This window comes from Mandrillus leucophaeus, unplaced genomic scaffold, assembly GCF_000951045.1.
Source record: "Mandrillus leucophaeus isolate KB7577 unplaced genomic scaffold, Mleu.le_1.0 Scaffold83, whole genome shotgun sequence".
NCBI classification, from domain to species: Eukaryota; Metazoa; Chordata; class Mammalia; order Primates; family Cercopithecidae; genus Mandrillus; species Mandrillus leucophaeus.
The window spans coordinates 319058-338823 of NW_012109030.1; the positions used below are offsets into that span (position 1 = coordinate 319058).

General features: G+C 38.2%; 1 protein-coding gene across 3 annotated transcripts in view; it reads left to right on the plus strand.

The window, feature by feature from the left end:
- The first annotated feature begins 3535 nt into the window (after positions 1–3535).
- Positions 3536–19766, plus strand: part of TRDMT1 (tRNA aspartic acid methyltransferase 1) — a 61214-nt gene continuing 44983 nt past the window's right edge. For all 3 annotated transcript variants that reach the window (XM_011968098.1, XM_011968100.1, XM_011968101.1), the window contains exon 1: positions 3536–4037. In XM_011968098.1, the coding sequence (XP_011823488.1) occupies positions 3974–4037 (64 nt within the window). In that variant the 5' untranslated portion in view covers positions 3536–3973. The remainder of the gene's footprint in view (positions 4038–19766) is intronic.

The following is a 19766-nucleotide window of genomic DNA, read 5'->3' on the forward strand; positions in this document are numbered from 1 at the left end:
GCCCACGGATCAGGAAAATAGTAGAAGGCATTCTTAAATAAGTGGGAGCTCGGAAGTGGTAAATAAGCTCTGTGGTCCTTTCTAATTCAAATTTGTAAAATGTACTCTCTTGAGGACATTTCTTGTTGTCATTTTCTTCTCGTATGACTTTTTCATTTTCCATGCAATTCATAAAGACCATTATTTTTCAGTGTAAAACCTAAATGCAACTTGTTCGTGACTGAAATTGGCATAAACAGGGTGTCCTCGGCCTGTAAGTGAGCCTGTGTAGGAATCCACATCATGTTTCACTGAGAAATAGAGTGGCCTGGATCATGGAAATTCAAAGATGATTGGAAAAAGCATTTTCAGCACTTGGAAAATTTTATTCCATTTTATTAGATATTAATGATCAGTGAAAGAATGCATAGGGGAAGAAGATAAAAATGTCATCAGATTCCAAGCCCAATTGTCTTTAATAATTGAGTGTGTGCTATTACTCTTTTAATACAATCCTTAGTATTGTGATGTGCCCCTTAATTATTTCTGATATGCTTTATATGTGCCTTTATTTTCCAGGTGTTAATTAATGTGTTGTTTTTTTTAAAGAAATGCATTTTCTGCTTTTAGAGAAAATGTACTAAATATACTAACATTCAAGTTTTGATATTTGTTTGCTTTTTTAGAAGTATGTCTAGTTTCTGTAATTAAAATATAAATAGTATTGTACATATCATTGAGGATGACTTCATGGGAAACTATGGGGCTAGAGAGCTTTTCTTCTCTTTTATGAGCCCTCAGGATTTGCTTTGGGAAAAAGTAATCAATATATACTTTCATTCTGCTCACCCCACTTTTCTCCTGGACTACTCCCTATTGTCCCACTTCCACCAGCCCTCCCGCTCTTCCACCAAATCACATAATTTGTGCCAGTGATTGGAAGACATTTGCATACATAATCCCAGGGGGCCTAATATCTACAGATGCTTCCATGGAGATAGTTGTAGATTATGATTATGGAGAGAGTTTTCATTCTTGAAATAATTACCATATGAGATAAGCTTTAGAGAGGAAATAATACGTGGCACATAGGAGGTGAAAATTGGGCTAGAAGAACTGGAAGGATTGAATGACAGGTATAAGGGTGATCTGTATTTCAGAAGACGAGGGAGATTGAGGAGTCGTAATGTGTCAGGATATTTTAGGCTGGGAGTCCAGAAGGAAGGTTCCACTTGAAGTATAGATCTTGAAGAAGTCTAGGAGATTTCTAGAGAAGGGAAAGAATACAAGCAGAGAAGTGAAGTGAAGGGTATGTTTGGGGAACACCAAGCAGTTTCATTTATAGCAGAGTTCAAGAAGAGAAAAAAGGAAGAAAAGTAAGTTCAGGGCTACACTGCGAAGATCCTTAAGTATCAGAGTAAACAGTTTGTAATTAGCCTGTGTGGGGAAGGGGTTTGAGGCTCCTTCCTCTGAGGAGGTTGGTATTTTTCATTAACTCTGCCACGTTTCTGTACTGTCTCTCCCCTACAGGTAAGGTCTTTTGTCACATTTATTTTGATTTATAGCATGAATGCTGAAAATTCCAGATTTGTTTAATATATTGGGTTTCGGCTATATATAAGTCACTATGACTAAATAGCTCCCTTTACATTTTATGTACTGATGTTTATTTCTGGTACTATAGGTAATAAATATTAGAAAAGTTGGCTTCGTGCATTATACATATGTCAGTGTGTACATGATTTCTATAATTTAAGTTAGTTTAAGAGTACATTTGCTTAAAGCAGGTAACAAGTCTTCTTTCTACATTTTTCAAATTGAATAAATAATTAACAGGTTGCCAAATCAGGTCTCATTTTTTTCAAATTTGAATTCAGCCATGAATGCATTTCTTGGAACGAAAACACCCTCAGCAATCCATCTCTTTCTGTTCCCTTCTCCTTTATCTTAAAGATGAGGAAACCAGGGTCATCTCAAAGTGACACAATCAGTTAACTGGCAATGCCAGGGCTAAAGCTGAGTTATCTGGTATCACCATACCCCTCTTGTTATCTGAAAGTAACTAACAAAAAGTAAAGCACATGGCCAATGCACATTTACAATTAAAAAAGTTAATTTCACAGACAACATCAAAATGAACCAGTGAATTCTATAATTTGGATGCAGTGGTTATACTTTTATTTGTTAACAGCATCACATTAGCAGGCATGCAACATTTCTAACATATCGGTTATTGTTATTACAAGTGGTACCCCCCAAGTTCCCCCTAACGAAAACCTGTGGTAGTGTTGGGAACAAACTGAAGAACACTTCACAATGGGAACATTTTCTATCCTCCATATGGGTACATTATTTTCATTTATAAGTGACTATAAGCACCCCCCCAAATTTCTAAGCTCCCCCCAACTGACTGAGTGAACGCCTCCACCAAGCAGATTCCAAAGAATCCTGAAAAACTAGTTCAGGCTATGATGGGAAAGGGAAGCGTGACATGCCTCATTATACTCTCCTCTCTTTGGAGTTCAGGCACAATTGATCAGCATTAATATTAAAACAAGAGATCTTCATACTGACAAAACAGACTCTTCTTAGCAATAAGATACCAAAATTCCAACTTGACTCTAGTAAAGCACCATATGAAAGATAGCAGGCCCTAAATCAAAGCATTTGACCCTAAAATAAATTTATTTGACATATTTTGAAATGGCCCTGCACAGCCATCTCTTGTAGGGTAAATCTACACTCTATAGAGACTCCCTTTTCCTTTCCAGGTCTTTTCCTGATCCAAGAGAGATTTAACTAAGAGTCTGGCATCTTTTTACATGTGATAAGAGGCGTTTGCCAATTATTCTCTCTGAAGCCTGTTACCTATGAGACTTCATCTACATAATAAGAACCTTGGTCTCCACTTTATCTTAACCCAGACACATTCCTTTCTGTTGATTCCGGGTCTTTAGGTCACAACTTAATTCTTTCAATCAATCGCCAGTCAGAAAATCTTTGAATCCACCTGTGACCTGGAATCCTTCCCCTTTTTGAGTTGTCCCATCTTTATGGACCAAACTAAGTACACCTTGCATATACTGATTAACGTCCTTATGTCTCCCTAAAACCATATAAACCCAAGCTGTAGCCCAACTACCTTGGGCACATGTTCTCAGGACCCCCTGGGGTTGTGTCATGGGTCACCATCCTCACCTTGGGCTCAGAATAAACCTCTTCAAACATTTTACGGAGTTTGTCTTTTTTCATCAACATGAGCCTTTAACAATTGGTTACTGGACCATCCTGAGGAATCAAGGCCCTAGCACTTAAAGACCCATAAATAATCCTACATGATATTCACTGTGTATTCTATGTAGGTGAAATTTCCAAGCTAAAACATAATTAACCGCACTAATAAACACAACAAACATCCTCTGTATTATTGGCATGCACACAGGTTTTTCTCTGCTGCTAGTGGACTTGTGTCCTTACTTGTAATTCTGGAACCTTCTCTAGGAGAGAGGCTGGTCTGATTTATCTCTATTGACCCAGGGCAGGCAGGACACAAGGCACACTGTGGAAAGAATGTTTGAATGTTCAGGCTTCTAAGTGACAGAAAAGCAGCTTGCCTGAAAAATGATTTTTTTTCTGGCTTCTAACCAGTGTTAATTCACTTAGAAACCAAGGCAGTTTTCTCCCCTTTACTGAACTCTGGATTTCTTTTCCACTCAAGGCCCCTGACACCAAAGAAGGAAATGGAGCGTAAATCAGGCTACAGAGTGGCTGCCATTCATTCGGGAAGCCTTATTGTTTTCAGTTCTTTGTTCCCCTCTCGACCCCTGCCAACCCCCAGGCCGCGCGGCCCTCTGAAGCCCTCATCCTGGAGCCGCAGGAGAAGGGGGAACTGAAACGCTGCGGAACCAGAGGCTGAGGGAGCGGTGCGATCGACGGAGGAGGAGCGACGGACCGGCAGGCCTAGCTCCGGGGCTGCAGCGGCTGAGGCGCGGGGATGGAGCCCCTGCGGGTGCTGGAGCTGTACAGCGGCGTGGGCGGCATGCACCACGCGCTGAGAGGTGAGAGCCCATCGAGCACCCCTCTCTGTATTCGCTCACGGGGGCTGGTCGGAGCACCGGCGCCGGGAAGGGGCGGAGCGGCGAGACGCTAGGGGCTGATGCTGTGGGGCGGACACTGTGGGGCGGACTGTGGGGCGGCCTTCGGTTGTCTTGGAAACCGCTCCTGCGCGCCGCCCTGTCCACCCCTCCAGACGCTGACTCCCTTCTGCCGCCGAGTCTGGTCCGAGGGGCCGCACACGGCGCCTCCAAGGGCTCATTTGGGAGTTGGGATTCGCAAGGCAGTAAATCAGACTCAAAGGGTATCAAAGGGGCGAGCTCCCCGCCTGGTGCCAAGCCCCCATTCTAAGTGTGCAGCCACTGAGAAGCATGGAGACTCGGTCCTTCATCCTGGGGGACTTCCCAGCTGGGAGGGAGGGAGTGAGCTAGCAGGGGCTCCCCTGGTGAGAGATGGATCTTGGAAGGGGTAATAGCTACAATTAAAGGTAGAAGTTTGCGAATGCTAAATAGGACGGTAGAGGAAGCTTGGAGAACTTGGAAGTCTGATCGTTGGAAAGAAACGTGTCTTCTATAGTTCTGCGTTTAGATGCCAAAGAACTGAGTTCCAGCCTGGTGGCAGTGTGACGTTGGGCTAGTCAGTGAACTGTGATGAACCTGTTTCCTGGTTTTAAAAGAGAATGATGATTATAAGGATTAAAGTCTGTCAAGTGCTTGTTAGTGCCTGATACAATGTAGCCACTCCAAGTATTATACATTGTTATCACTATTACTTTAAAACGACATCACGAGATATTATCAAGCAAACTATTACTTTTTATGCACGTCTTTGATTTTGAGATTTTTGATTTCTTTCGTGCTGAGTTGGAACTGAAAGGTTTACTTTTGGTGATAGTCCCTCAAAATTATTTATTGAGCTCCTATTCTGTGCCAGATTTTGTGCTAGGAGCTGGGGATATAGAGTGACAAACAGGCTTTGAAGGTGCATGTTTATTCTTAAATTACTAAGACAACCACCAAACTGAAGCTCCCCTGCTTCCTTATTTAGAACCGAGGCTAACAAGAGACTAAGTGTAAGATACAGACAATATTTAATGGGTTTAGCATATAACTTTTTTGAGCAGATTTATTGAGTTTCAATTCTAGACTAGGTTAATGATCAAGTTTTTAGTACTTATTTGCTGGCTATCTTTATTTCTCATATTAAAACTTAACAGCATCGAAACAAAGCTCTAGTACTATTTACTCTTTGTTAATTGTCTAAAGTGATATACTGTCCGCGTTTTCCCACGTCTTGAAACTCCTTAATGAATTGCGTAGTACTTTATCCTAAGCTGTAATTCAACCACTCCTTAAGTGTGGAATATTTAGATAATTCTTCAAGTTTTTGCAAGTACAATGTGCTACAGTTACATTCTTGAGTGTAATGCCGATTTTCTCTTTAAGCATGTTTCCTAACTGTTGGAATGAATTAATTCAACAGTAAGACTTAACTGTGTGCTAATTACTAAGTGAAAAACTATGAGAATTTTTCAGGCTTTTGAGAGAGAGGATAGCAAATTGCTTTTCAGAGATTTTGTATTATCAATTTTTAATCCTTGCTAATTTGTTAGGGGAAATTGTGTAATTTTAAGTTACTGTTTGGGGATTAATGAAAGAGTAAAATATCTTCTGTCCTATTAGCCAGTGCAACGTGAATTTGTACACATTTTTCTATTGCCAGTGCTACTGTTGTGAATCTAAGCTATTATGTTCTCTAATTTAAATTATTAACCTAGCTTTCCAGCTTCTCTCCTTCCTTCCATTCTGCCTCCCTAATCCATCTGTTTTCCTTTTAGCAGGCAGAATGATCATTGCAGAGTAAACCAGATCATTTTACTTTGCTGCTTAAGTGGTTCCCTTTGAGGTTGGAATCACAGTCCCATCTTCTTAACAGGCTTGTGAGTTCTGGCTTCTGTCTCCTCTTCAATTTTATCCGCCACTCCCCCTCAGCATCCCGCTTCACCATCAACATCCAAAGCTGAAATTCTAATTAAACTATTCCCTGAATTCTTTCCTCAGCCTCTCTTGTCGAGGCTCATTGGTTTTCTTTCTCTCTGCTCCTCAAACCCTCAAAGTTCTTCGAAGTTCTGGCCTTTGCTTTTGCTGTTGCCTTATCCAGAGTGCTCCCTAACCCCAGACTTTTTCACTCCAGCTTCATTTCACATTTCATGTCTTAGTTCGTGTGTTGGCCTTCCCTGGCCCACCCTGTGATCCAAAGCAACTTTCCTAGCTCCCTGTTCCTCTCTGCTCTCATCTTTTGGGTGGAAGTCTTTATATTAGGGATAGACTCTTAATCATATTGATATACATATTTTTCCACACTTGTTTGCCTTCCAATGTTCACTTATTTGGTGTACTAAAGTTTAAAATTTACCTGTAATAAAATGCATTGCTCCTTTCCGGGTGGTTTTTAATATAATAATAAAGACTAATAACAGCAGCTAACTCTACTGTTTATTAGGGATCTTTTAAATTCAGATCCTTTTTTAAGTATGTAATAAACTAATTAGTGGTAGAACCTATATTCTAACCTAGGTCTACCTACCTGACCTTTTGACCATGCTGTGTTGCCATTGTTCTGGTTAGATCTACTAACTTCCTTGGATCTATACATTAAATAGTATAATAAGCAGCGCAAAAGGAATAATATTGAACTTCAGTTTTGACTGATTTCTAGATAAGGTTCATAACGGAATTTTTTTTATTGTGGTAAAACACAACATGGATTGTATCATTTAAACTATTTTTAAGTGTATAGTTCAATGGCATTAAGTACATTCACAGTGTTGTCCTACCATCACCCTTGTTTGTTTCTAAAGCATTTTAATCATCTCAAACAGAGCTCTGTACCTATTAAACAAAAACTCCGAATTCCCTTTCCCTCAAGTCCCTGGTAACCTTGATTCTACTTTGTCTTTATGAACTTGTCTGCTTTGTGTACCACACATAAGTAGAATAATACAACATTTGTCCTTTTGTGTCTGGCTTATTTCACTTAGAATAATGCTTTCAAGATTCATTTATTTTGTAGCCTGTATCAATATCTCAATTGTTTTTGTGGTTGAATAATATTCCATTGTATATCTGTACAATTTTGTGTATGCATTCATCTGTTCATAGACACTTCAGTTGTATCAGTTACCTGTTGACCATTGTGAATAGTGCTGCTTTGGATATTGGTATATAAGTATTGTCTGAGTCCTTACTTTTTAAGTTTTGGGGTATAGACCTAGCAGTGGAATTGCTGGATCATATGATAATTCTGTTTAACTCTTGAGGAACCACCAGACTGTTTTCCACGGCAGCGGCACAATTTCCCATTCAATTTCCCATTGCATGAGCACTCTGTTGCCTCCATCTGCATATTCTCCACTTGTTGTTCCATTTTTAAAAAATCATAGCTGTTCTGATGGATATGAAATCATATCCCATTGTGGTTTTGATTTGCATTTTCTTAATAACTAAAGATGTTGAACATCTTTTCTTTTTCTTTCTTTTCCTTTTTTTTTTTTTTGAGATGTAGTTTCACTCTTCTTGCCTAGGCTGGAGTGCAATGGCGTGATCTTGGTTCACTGCAACCTCTGCGTTCCGGGTTCAAGCAATTCTCCTGCCTCAGTCTCCCGAGCAGCTGGGATTACAGGTCCCTGCCACCATGCCTGGCTAATTTTTTGTATTTTTAGTAGAGATGGGGTTTCACCATGTTGGCCAGGCTGGTCTCAAACTCCTGACCTCAGGTGATCCACCCACCTTGGCCTCCCGAAGTGCTGGGATTACAGGTATGAGACACTGTGCCCGGTTGTTGAGCATCTTTTCGTGTGCCTGTTAGTCATTTGTATTCTTCAATACAGAGAAGTGCCTTTTCAAGTCCTTTGCCCATTTTGGAATTTTCTTTCTGTTGTTGTTGTTGAATTGTAGGCTTTATATATTCTGGATCTTAATGTCTTATTAGATATATGATTTGCAAATATTTTTCCCCACATTACTGACTTTTAAGTTATAAAAAGTATATTTAATTTCTTTAGCAACATGATAGATTTACCTCAAACCCAGTGAACATTTAAAAAATATGTCAGTAAAAGTTTTTCATCCTTATCAGCATATCTAATATGCTGTTGCATTTTTACAGTCACTACATAGATGCTTCTATATTTTCTAAATTTCGTTTAACTTTATTTTGTATCTATATGCCCATGTGTTTACATGGCTTAAATGTAACATCCTTTGCTGTTCCTGTACAGCCTCTAGCACAGTACCACACTCTTTGTAGATTACTATTGAGGCTACTATTGAATTGATAATCATTCTGCTATAGTTTTATCAAATGATGAAGGTTTATTTAGCCCAGATTCTTTTTTTGTATTATATGTAATTCTTAGTTGCAACCCACAGAATCCACTGTAGCTAACATAATCAGGAAAAAAAAAATTTGGAAACTCACAGAATCTCCAGGACACCAACAAACAGGTTAGGTGAACAGAAGCACTGCCCACACTATACTGTGGGTATTTCCACAGTGAAGCTGTATCCCAACATCACAGCTTACACCAACGGTGCTGGGGTCTGGAAGCCAAAAGTGCCGTCATTTTTCCCGAGAGGTGGGTACCTCTTACCACTTCCCTTGCCAGAAAGATGGATTTCCTCATTTGTTTAAGTCCTTACATTGCTACCTCTGAATTGAAGTCTCTCCTCACATTGCTGACTCTAAACTGAGGTCTTATCATGTAGATGCATGTGGTTGATAGGCACTACATCCCACTGTCAGACAAGGGAAGCTGAGAAGGCGAGTTCTGGCTTCTATTTGGGGAAGGAAAGATCCATATTGTGGCAAATTTTCAAACACAGGAAACATAGGCAAAGATTCTAGATGGCCACAGCATAACAATGTCTATTACATTTTTAAATATATATTTGACCTATACAGAAACTACTTATGCACACTTTGATATTTATGTCTGCACAGTCTACAAAGTTTTGGCTAATGAGAATCTTCCAAGTGAAAATATCTTCTTTCAGAAAGCAGTGGAAGAAGTAGTGTCATGGGTTATGTATCAGTGGAGCCTGCAAGGTCACCTGCAAATAAAATTCTGTATTTTTCTCATTTTAAAATGTAGTAGCAGGAGAGGAGTAAAATGTGGTTTAAGGTGGCAAATGAAGGAAAGCTCTAGTTGGATGACTGTTTTCTATATAGTCAAATATTGGAGTCAGCCTTTAAAGCAAAAAGGCCTGTCTGCCAAAGAGCTTCTAAAGCTCTTCCAAGGAGTTGGCTTTGAGTTTTACCCCATAATACTTCATTGTGTTTAGTAAGAATTACTTAGCCTTAATATTTTCTTTTAAAATGCTAAGCCTCTCATTTGTCACATATTAATTATTCATTTTCTGAATCTCTTTTGTCTTTGTTCCTCCACGACTTATATGCCAACTTGAGAGTCTACCAAACTAGTTTGTAACTGGGTGTGTTTGTAACTGAATCAGGCAACTACATTATGATGAAGTGTATTTGTATGTAGATATGAATGTCACCTAAGGATATTTTTATAGCATCAGTTGTTAGGGGCTGGGATATAAACCGCTTACCTTTTTTTTCATTTATACATACCTGTCTTTGGGATTATAAAATTTTCCTTTTTATGCCTATTTCCTCATAGTTACTCTTATATAGCATGTCAGATTTAAAGTGAAGCAATGTAAAAAGTTGTCCCATTAAAATATATTTATCATTTCTTCTCTGGTACCTGTAGAAGTTAATAAACTTGAAATACAAAAAAGAAATATGTAAGATGAATTTTGAATATTCAGTAAAAGAGAACCTTAACTTCCCATTAGACAATTGAATTACTTATCTTTTCTTGTGCTGAATAATGTGTGCTTACTTCACTGCAAAGTATTTTTTGGGGTTGGGGGTAAATTTTTTTTTTTTTTCGACTTCTAGATTCAAGGGGTACATGTTCAGGTTTGTTACTTAGGTGTATTGTGTGATGCTGAGATATGGGGTATGAATGATCCCATCACCCAGGCACTGAGCATAGTACCCACAGTTAGTTTTTCAACCTTTGCTGCTCCCCTTCTCCCTCTTGTAGTCCCCAGTGTCTATTGTTGCCACCTTTTTATCCATGAGTATCCAATGTTTAACTCCCACTTATTAGTGAGAACATGAGGTATTCAGTTTTCTGTTCCTGTGTTAATTCGCAAAGGATAATGGCCTCCAGATGCATCCATGTTGCTGCAAAGGACATGATTCGTTCTTTTTATGGCTGCATAATATTCCAATGATGTATATATGCCACATTTTCTTTATTCAGTCCACCATTGATGGGCACCTCTTTGCTATTATGACTAGTGCTGTGGTGAACATGCGAGTATATGTGTCTTTTTGGTAGAATGATTTGCTTTCTTTTGCATGTATACTCAGTAATGAGATTGCTGGGTCGAATGGTAATTGTGTTTTAAGTTCTTTGAGAAATTTCCAAGCTGCTTTCCACTGTGGCTGAATAAATTTACATTCCCATCAATAGTGCATAAGTGCTCCCTTTTCTCTGCAGCCTTGCCAGCATCTGTGGGTTTTTTTGACTTTTTTTTTTTTTTTTTTTTGGAGTTGGATTCTTGCTTTGTTGCCCAGGCTGGAGTGCAGTGGCACGATCTTAGCTCACTGCAACCTTTGCCTCCCAGGTTCAAGCAATTCTCCTGCCTCAGACTCCCGAGTAGCTGGGATTGATTACAGGTGTCCACCACCACGCTTGGCTAATTTTTGTATTTTTAGTAGAGACAGGGTTTCACCATGTTGACCAGGCTGATCTCAAACTCCTGCCTCAACCTTCCAAAGTGCTGAAATTACAGGCGTGAGCCATCATGCCTAACCTCTTATTGACTTTTAATCGTAGCCATTCTGACTGGTGTGAGGTGCTGTCCCATTGTGGTTTTGATTTGCATTTCTTGAAGATTAGTGATGATGACCATTTTTTTCATTTTGTTGATGGGCCACTTCTTTTGAGAAGTATCTGTTCATGTCCTTGCCCATTTTCTAAATGGAGTTGTTTGTTTTTTGCTTGCTCAGTTGTTTAAGTTTCTTTTAGATTCTGGTGTTATTAGACCTTTCCCGGATGCATAGTTTGCAAATATTTTCTCCCATTCTGTGGGTTGTCTGTTGACTCTGTTAATAGTTTCTTTTGCTGTGCCAAAGCTCTTTAGTTTAATTAGGTCCCACTTGTCAATTTTTGTTTTGTTGCAATTGCTTTTGAAGACTTAGTCATAAATTCTTTTCCAAGGCTGATGTCCAAAGTGGTGTTTCCTAGGTTTTCTTCTAGGATTCTTATTGTTTGAGGTCTTACATTTAAGTCTTTAATCCATCTTGAGTTAATTTTTGTATATAGTGAAAAGTCGGGGTCCAGTTTCATTCTTCTGCATATGGCTAGCCAGTTATCCTAATACCATTTATTAAATAGTGAGTCCTTTCCTCATTTTTTTTTTTTTTTTTTGTCTACTTTGTTGAAGATCAGATGGCTGTAGGTGTGTGGCTTTATTTCTGGGTTATCTATTCTGTTTCATTGGTCTAATATGTCTGTTTTGTACCAGTACCATACTGTCTTGGTTACCGTAGTCTTATAGTATAGCTTGAAGTCCAGTAATGTGATACCTCTGCACTTGTTTTTTTTACTTAGGATTGCTTTGGCTATTCAGGCTTTTTTATGGTTCCATATGAGTTTTAGAATAGTTTTTTTCCAATTTTGTGAAAAAAATGATGCTAGTAGTTTGATAGGAATGCATTGAATCTGTAGATTGCTTCAGGCAGTTAACAATATTTTTAACAATTTTAACAATATTTTAACAATATTTATTTTTTTAATCCATAAGCATAGGATGTTTTTCCATTTGTCACCTGTATGATGTCTTTTAGCAGTATTTTGTCATTCTCCTTGTGGAGATCTTTCACCTCCTTGGTTAGATGTATTCTTATGTATTTTTATATATTTTTTGTGGCTGTTGTAAATAGGATCACATTCTTGATTTGACTCTCAGTTTGAACATTATTGGTGTATAGAAATGCTTCTAATTTTTGCATATTAATTTAGTATCCTGAAACTTTGACGAAGTCATTTATTAGTTCCAGTAGACTTTTGGTGGAGTCTTTAGAGTTTTCTAGGTATAAAATCACATCATCTGCAAAGAGAGATCGTTTGATTTCTTCTAACTCTGTTACCCAGGCTGGAGTACAGTGACTCAATCTTGGCTCACTGCGACCTCTGCCTCCTGGGTTCCAGCGACTCTCCTGCCTCAGCCTCCCGGGTAGCTGGGACTACAGGCACGCACTACCATGCCCAGCTAATTTTGAATTTTTAGTAGAGACGGGGTTTCACCATGTTGGCCAGGCTGGTCTCGAACTCCTGACCTCAGGTGATCCTCCCGCCTCGACCTCCCAGAGTGCTGAGATTACAGGTGTGAGCCACTGCACCTGGCCCCTTTATTTCTTTCTGTTGCGAGATTGGTCTGGCTAGTACTTCCAGTACTATGTTGAATAGGAGTGGTGAGAATGGGCATCCTTGCCTTGTTTCAGTTTGCAAGGGGACTGCTTCCATCATTTGCCCATTCAGTATGATGTTGGCTGTGGGCCTGTCATAGATGCCTCTTGTTATTTTGAGGTATGTTCCTTTGATGCCTACTTTCTTGAGGGATTTTTATCATGAGGGAATGTTGGATTTTATTGAAAGCTTTTTCCACATCTTTTGAGAGGATCATATGGATTTTGTTTATTCAGTGTACCTTGATGTTCAAATATGTCTAGAAACTCTCCACACAACATCTTTCCTTGAGACTTTCTCTGATACATGAAATGTATCAGAGGTTTTGAGAAGTAAAGTAGCTGTTTGGCTTAAAACAGTACTTCCCATATGTATTTATATTTGGGCAAGGATCCTGCTGCTCCTGCCCCCCGCCCACCCTTTTGTTTTGCGGGGAAGGAGAGCACACCTACATTGTGAAAACAGTGTTATTTAGTGCATGTTTCGGGAAATGTCTGATGGGCAAAAGGGCAGTGATGGAGCTGTGGGAGGAGATGCTAGGGTTGTGAAAGAGAAGAGGCGCCAGGGCTGTACATATTAGCCAATTATGTTCACAACTTGGACGAACTTTGAAATAAGCTTCTCTGTAATTTTTCTATTAGGCAGGTATTGTCGTTCTTACTATCTCTGTTTTCTCTTAGAATGCCCAAAGCTGCACTACTGGTCTCTGTCCCCTTCCAAAACTTGCTACTCTTGTAACCGGCCTCATCCCAATCACAGGTGGCTTCGTTCTTCTAGTTGCCCACGTCTGAGCCTTGGAGTCATCTTGTTTCTTCTTTTTCACCCACATCATTCAGTTCTACAGGCTCTACCTTCAGACTGTACTTGTAACTCTATCATTTCTCTCCATTTGCACCTTTTCTACCTGATCTATAATCTCTCTCCTGTCTTGTCAGACTTAATTTTTGCGCCATTCAGATTTGCTCGGCCCCACCTGCCTCCTGGCCTGGGGCTGCTTGTTCAGTGTCACATCCTGACTAATGCCACCTTGCCTCATCTGATACTGTCAGGGGGTGATGGCCGAGCTCGACCCTCAGAATGATCGTCGACCCCTGTACCTGGACTCAGGTGAAGCACCAGGCTGTGGGCATGCACTCTGTCTGCTCAGTAGCTGTCTAGAGGGGTCAGATCACAAAACCTAACATGTGTGTAGGTAGCGGGGAAGTGGGAAGTCACGCTTCGGGGGGACTTCTGATCAGTAACAGACAGGATGAGAAAGGAGCCAGCAGATACAACTCTCTCCCTTCTCCCCCTATGGTGCTGCTTGCTCAAATGCCAGTGAGAAGATGGGAAGTGCTATTTCAGACCCAGTAGTGTCTCTACTGCAGGGCTTCTCATCATCTCCCACAACAGATACAGCCCTCCCCTGACAGCTCTGAGGTGTGGTCATCCTGTCCAGCCTGGCTGTCCCAAGTCCCTCATGCCAGATCAGTTGGCTGGGTTTCCTGGGAAGCACTGACCAACGTGCTAATGCACTCCCTCCTTCCCTGCCTCACTGCCCTCACTCTTGCCGCTTTGGAGGTTTCCTTCCAGATAAAGCATCTGCAGCTAAGCTTTGCCTGAGCTATGTTTCTGGGACCCTGGACAAAGGATTATTGCAGTAGCTTCTTTACTGATCTCCTTGCTTCTGCTCTGGCATCGCAAGTTTATTTTCAGTAGAGTGGCCAGAGTGATCTTTAAAAAATGTATCTGATAAGTTATTACTGTGATTAAAACTCCTGAGGAGCCTCTCCGACCACTCAAAACCCAGAGTCCTGAATGGGTCCCCAGGCCTGCTTGGTCTAGAGCCCCTTTCTTTCTGGGGCCACATCTCCTGTGGCTGTCCCCTTGCTCACTCTACTCCAGGCTCCCTGGCCTCCTGGTTGTTCTTCCTACAAAACCAGCTTGTTCCCATCTCTGGGCCTTTGCAGTGTCTCTTCTCTCTGTCCTAGAAAGTGCTTCTCCCTGATATCTGTCAGGCCCATCCCTTCATCTCCTCCAGGCTGCTGCTAAAGAGACATTCTGTAACCGACCTACATAAAACTAGAACCACTCCCTTCTCCCATGCTGTCTTGCTCTGGTTTTTAGTTTTCTCCGTAGTACTTTTTATTGTTAGGCGTAATTTAAACTTGTGTGTTTATTGTCTCTCTCCTCTAGAATGTAGGCTCCATGATAGGATAGGCTTTGTTTGGAATATTCCTTATATATACTAGATGAATGAGTGAATGAACAAATGAGAAAATGAACTCCAGGCATGCTTGCTGTGAAATATCTGCAGCTTGAAGGAGATGTCATCCTACTGGGATAAGTTTAAACTTAAGTATTAAGTCTGAATCATGAAGAGTTTTTGTAGGCATGGTTGTGTGTGAGATTTAAATAGATAACAAGTATTTTTCTGTAATACATGATAAAACTTTTTTGTTCTTTTTATTTAAGACATTTTAAATATTGTCAAAATAATCAGGGCTTTTGAGAATAAATTGGTCTTTACTTACTGTAAAATTTAAATCATATGCTAACAGTGAGCTATGGTCAAAATAATTAAGTGGTTTTTTTTTTTTTTGCTCTTTTATTCCTGTCAAGAAATATGAACTCTTTATTTTTCAAAGTTGAAAAGAAGTTGATGTATGAGAGCAAATCTACACACAATTACATGGTGATTATTATCATAATGATAAATGAGGTCAAGGTTACATGTACAGTTTGGTGTCTGGAACCTGTTTAGAATCTCTGTTGCCATTTGCTTTCCCATGGAGCATTATCAGGAATATTGGTGAAAAGTGCTACCCAGGAATAGTGCCAGCCAGCTCTGATCTTGTCTAAAAGCATAAAATTGTATCTCATTTTTAGGGACTAGGTAAAGTGTATGTTGGAATTTAAAAAATTACCATTACTTCACCTGGACCAATTATTTCTTTTACTTATATCCACTAATTATTTTCATTCTGAGACTTTAAATCACCGCAAACCTAGCCAGACCTCTTTGTCTAAAGTAAAACAGCTCTTTTAGAGAGTTGAACATTAATATTAAATAGTTCTTGTGCATCCATTAGTGATTTTTGTTCAAACTCAATAATGAAGTTAATTACCCTCTAGTACTCAATGAATGAGACTTAAGAAACAAATGCCAGAGTCTTTTAGGACATACAGTACTCCATAGGCTTTGGCAGATGCCTTCATGAGAGTTGAATTTTGGTCCAAAAAGAACCTATAATTCTTGATAGGATTTGTGGTTTAAAAATTCTAGTTAAATTTAGATCGTATGTTAGCCTATGATTTTAGCATCATGTTAGCATATGATTTTAAATTAACTAGCATTATAAAACTATGCTAAACTTTAATAGGTCACTAAGGTTGATGGTAATAAAGTACTAGAATCATTTCTCTGCTTCTTCAGAACGGATGTTATTCTTGTGTTCTCAATTTATTTTTGTGGTTATTGTTTGCTGAGATAATTGTTAAAACTATATTATTTGAATATTGAAATTAAATGATGCTCTTTGTTGATTGTGACTTAATCTCTAGCTTCTTCTCTATCCAGTGAGATTTCTTTTCATTAATTTTGAACTGTCAGAATGTTGGTACCATGGTTTGAAGAAAAGATGTGACTCTATCGTTTTTCTAAATTTTTATGACTTTGGATATCAATATATGGCAAAGGCACTATATTTAAAATCCAAGGGTTTTTTACTATGAAGACATCATCTTTTGTATTTCCTTCATGATTGTAAATTCAAAAGACTTGTGATCCCATTATTTTAACTAAGAACAAAAACAAAATACAAACATATATACATATACGCTTACAGATACGTTTGGCATAAATTCTTCTATATGAGATACTCATTTTACCTGAAAAATTATACTTCAAAAACAGAGTATGGCCTTATAATTTAGTCTTCAGAAAGGAAATCTCTTCATATTACTCAATTACTAAACTTCTCAAAAATAGCAAATCAGTAAAGTACTGCTTAGATAAACTACATTAGCCTGAAGAAGCTTAATACCAGTTCTAGATGCTTATTGAGGTTACTCAATGGAATTGGCCTAATGCCATCCAAATGAATTTAAAGATCTAGAAGTAATTTTTAGGGGGATGACCTCACAATTACAAGTACTAGATGTTATTGTAAACAAGCCTTTTGAAAATTATAAAGCAATACAGTAGGTGATTAGTTTGCAGAAATCACAGATAGCTACTGGGTATTGTGGTGGGCATAGAATTTCCAGTGACATCATTATACATGAACTCAAAAAGGGCTAGATCTCAAGTAACTTTGACTGAAGGAAAGTTGGTGTGTCCTTGAATACTGTTAGATGATTTAAAAGGTGGCCCTGTTGATGAGAGTGACCCTGATTTCAAAGCTGCACATGAGAAAGTAGAATAAAATCGTTTCATGAACTTTGAGTAGAATATATACAATATTTCCAAATGAACATGCTAAGATAGTGTTACATAAAATATGTTGGAGGCTTCTCCTTGTGTGAAGCTCTGTGGGAGCAGGGATTCATTGTTTTATCATCTCTGCCTGGAGCCAGAGCCAGCGTCAGTCATGCTCAATAAATACGTCTTGAATTCATAAATGAACCTGGTTATAAACTCATAGGAAATACTTGCTGAAAATGTTTTGCAGGGCATGAATAAACACTTGACAGGGTTGGTAAAAGGTTTTCATAAGCATTGTCCAGTTCAGTAGTCAGGGGATAAGAAATTCTTTCTCTATTTTTTAAAGATATTACCTCGAATTATATCTTTATAAATTCATAGCAGATCCTAAAGATTACCTCAGATGGCTTCTTCAAGCACATATTTATTGAATACAAGTTGGCCAGACCTATTAAATGGGATAAATACCCTTTTCCCTTCCCATGTTAACATCTAAGAGCTGTAATTCTTCATGCCAGTTAAAAAAAAGTTCAAAAAACAGTTTGTTTTACTAATGTAGAACTTAATTTAAAAATAGTAATTAAACTGAATATAAAAAATAAAATATGTTGAAATTATAAATTATACAATATGAAGTCATTTGATTATTTTGGCTACATCCTTAAACATTTATATAATGAAAAAGACCAGAAATCTAATTTTGGATATTTTCATGGGAAAAATAGGGGATTAACTTTTATTCTATTTGTCTTATATTTGGGCACATACAGTGTGTATGTGTGTAATGTATTTGTGTTTAGACACAGAAAAAGGTTAAGAAAGATGCACAGTGAACTGTTCTCAGTACCAAAAATTGTATCCTCTACCCTGCCTCCCTATCCTCCTGCCTGTTTTGTTTTTCACTTTAGCACTTATTACGGCCTATCATATTTTGTATTGTACTTGTTTATCTTTATAATTGACTGTCTCCTCTTCTAGAATGTAAGCTCCGTGAGGGTGGGGATTTTTTTTGTTGCATTTTGTTCTATTTTGTTCACCCTTGTATCCTTGGACCTAAAAGCACCATTGTATAGTGGATGCTCAACAAATATTTGTTGAAGTAATGAATAAGCTATAGTACATGAACATTTTAAAGGTTGTTGATGATATTGTCAAATTATTTTTTTAAAAGGACATACTAGTTTATATTCAATAATGTCTTTGTGACCATAAATATGCCAATATAATATGTTAACCTATATAATTTAGTAGGTGAAATTGTATCTTAATTTTTGATTACTAGTGAAGTTTAATATTTAAAAATTATTATTATGTGCATTTCTTGTTTTTTATTTTTAGTAGTATTAGTAATACATTGTTAAAAAATTGGGACACACTGAAAATATTCATTTATTCAGTACCTAACTATGGAGTGATTTTTCTTTGTTGCTTACTGTGTTGTATGGTGAGGATACAGCATTGAACGAGACAGTCATGTTCCTTTTTCCAGAGATTATGCTCTACTGGGCAATACCAATGCTATACAAATAGAGAAGGAAATTTTTAAAAAATCACCAATGATGCTAATGCAGAGATAGACACTGCATTATATTTTTATATATAATATAATGAACCCTTAGATTATAATTTTAATCTTTATTCTAATGTGACCATGAACATTAAAATAAATTATAGCTTTCTTTCTTTACTTAGAGTATCTGGAATATTTTCCCTTGCCATTAAATGTAGAATTTATAAACTTGGTTTTTAATGGTTGTATGATACTCCACTTTATGGAAGTACCGTATTTGTTCAAATTAATCGTCTATACTGGGACATTTAGATCATTCGTAATTTTGCACTATTATAAATAAAATGACATCACTTATCCTATATATAAATATTTTCTTTACATCTCTAATTATTATCTTATACATCTATGAGTTTCCTATTGCTGCTGTAACAAATAATCATTAACTTAGTGGCTTAAAGCAACACAGATTTATTATCTTATAATTCTGGAGGTCAGAAGTCTTAAAATCAAGGTATTGACAGGGCTGCATTCCTTCTGGAGGTTCTAGGGGAGAATTCATTTGCTTGGCTTTTCTAGCTTCTAGGGGCTGCCCATACTACATGGCTCATTATCCCTTTTTCTGTCTTTGAAGCCAGAAGTGTAGCATCCCAAAGCCTTCTCTTTGACCTCTACTCCATCTCCAAATCCCCTTCTCTGATTTTAACCTTCCTCAGTCCTTCTTGTGATTATACTGGGCCCACCTGCATAATTCAGGATAATCTTCTCATCTCAAGTTTAATCACATCTGCAAAATCCCGATTCCCATGTAAGGTAACATTTTCACAGGTTTCAGGGATTAGGATGTGGACATCTTTGGGGATTATTATTTTGCCTGTCACACCTTAAGAAATGTGCCAAAATGTAAAACTAAAAAATCCAAAGTAATTTTTAAGGTTTTAAATAAATACTGTTAAATATTCCTTGAAATATTGAGTGTTAATTGATACATCTACATTGATGATTTTTATTTATTTATTTGTTTATTTATTATACTTTAAGTTCTAGGGTACATGTGCACAATGTGCAGGTTTGTTACATATGTATACATGTGCCATGTTGGTGTGCTGCACCCATTAAAACTCATCATTTACATTAGGTATTTCTCCTAATGCTATCCCTCCCCCACCCCTCCACCCCATGACAGGACCCAGAGTGTGATGTTCCCCACCCTGTGTCCAAGTGTTCTCATTGTTCAATTCCCACCTATGAGTGAGAACATGCGG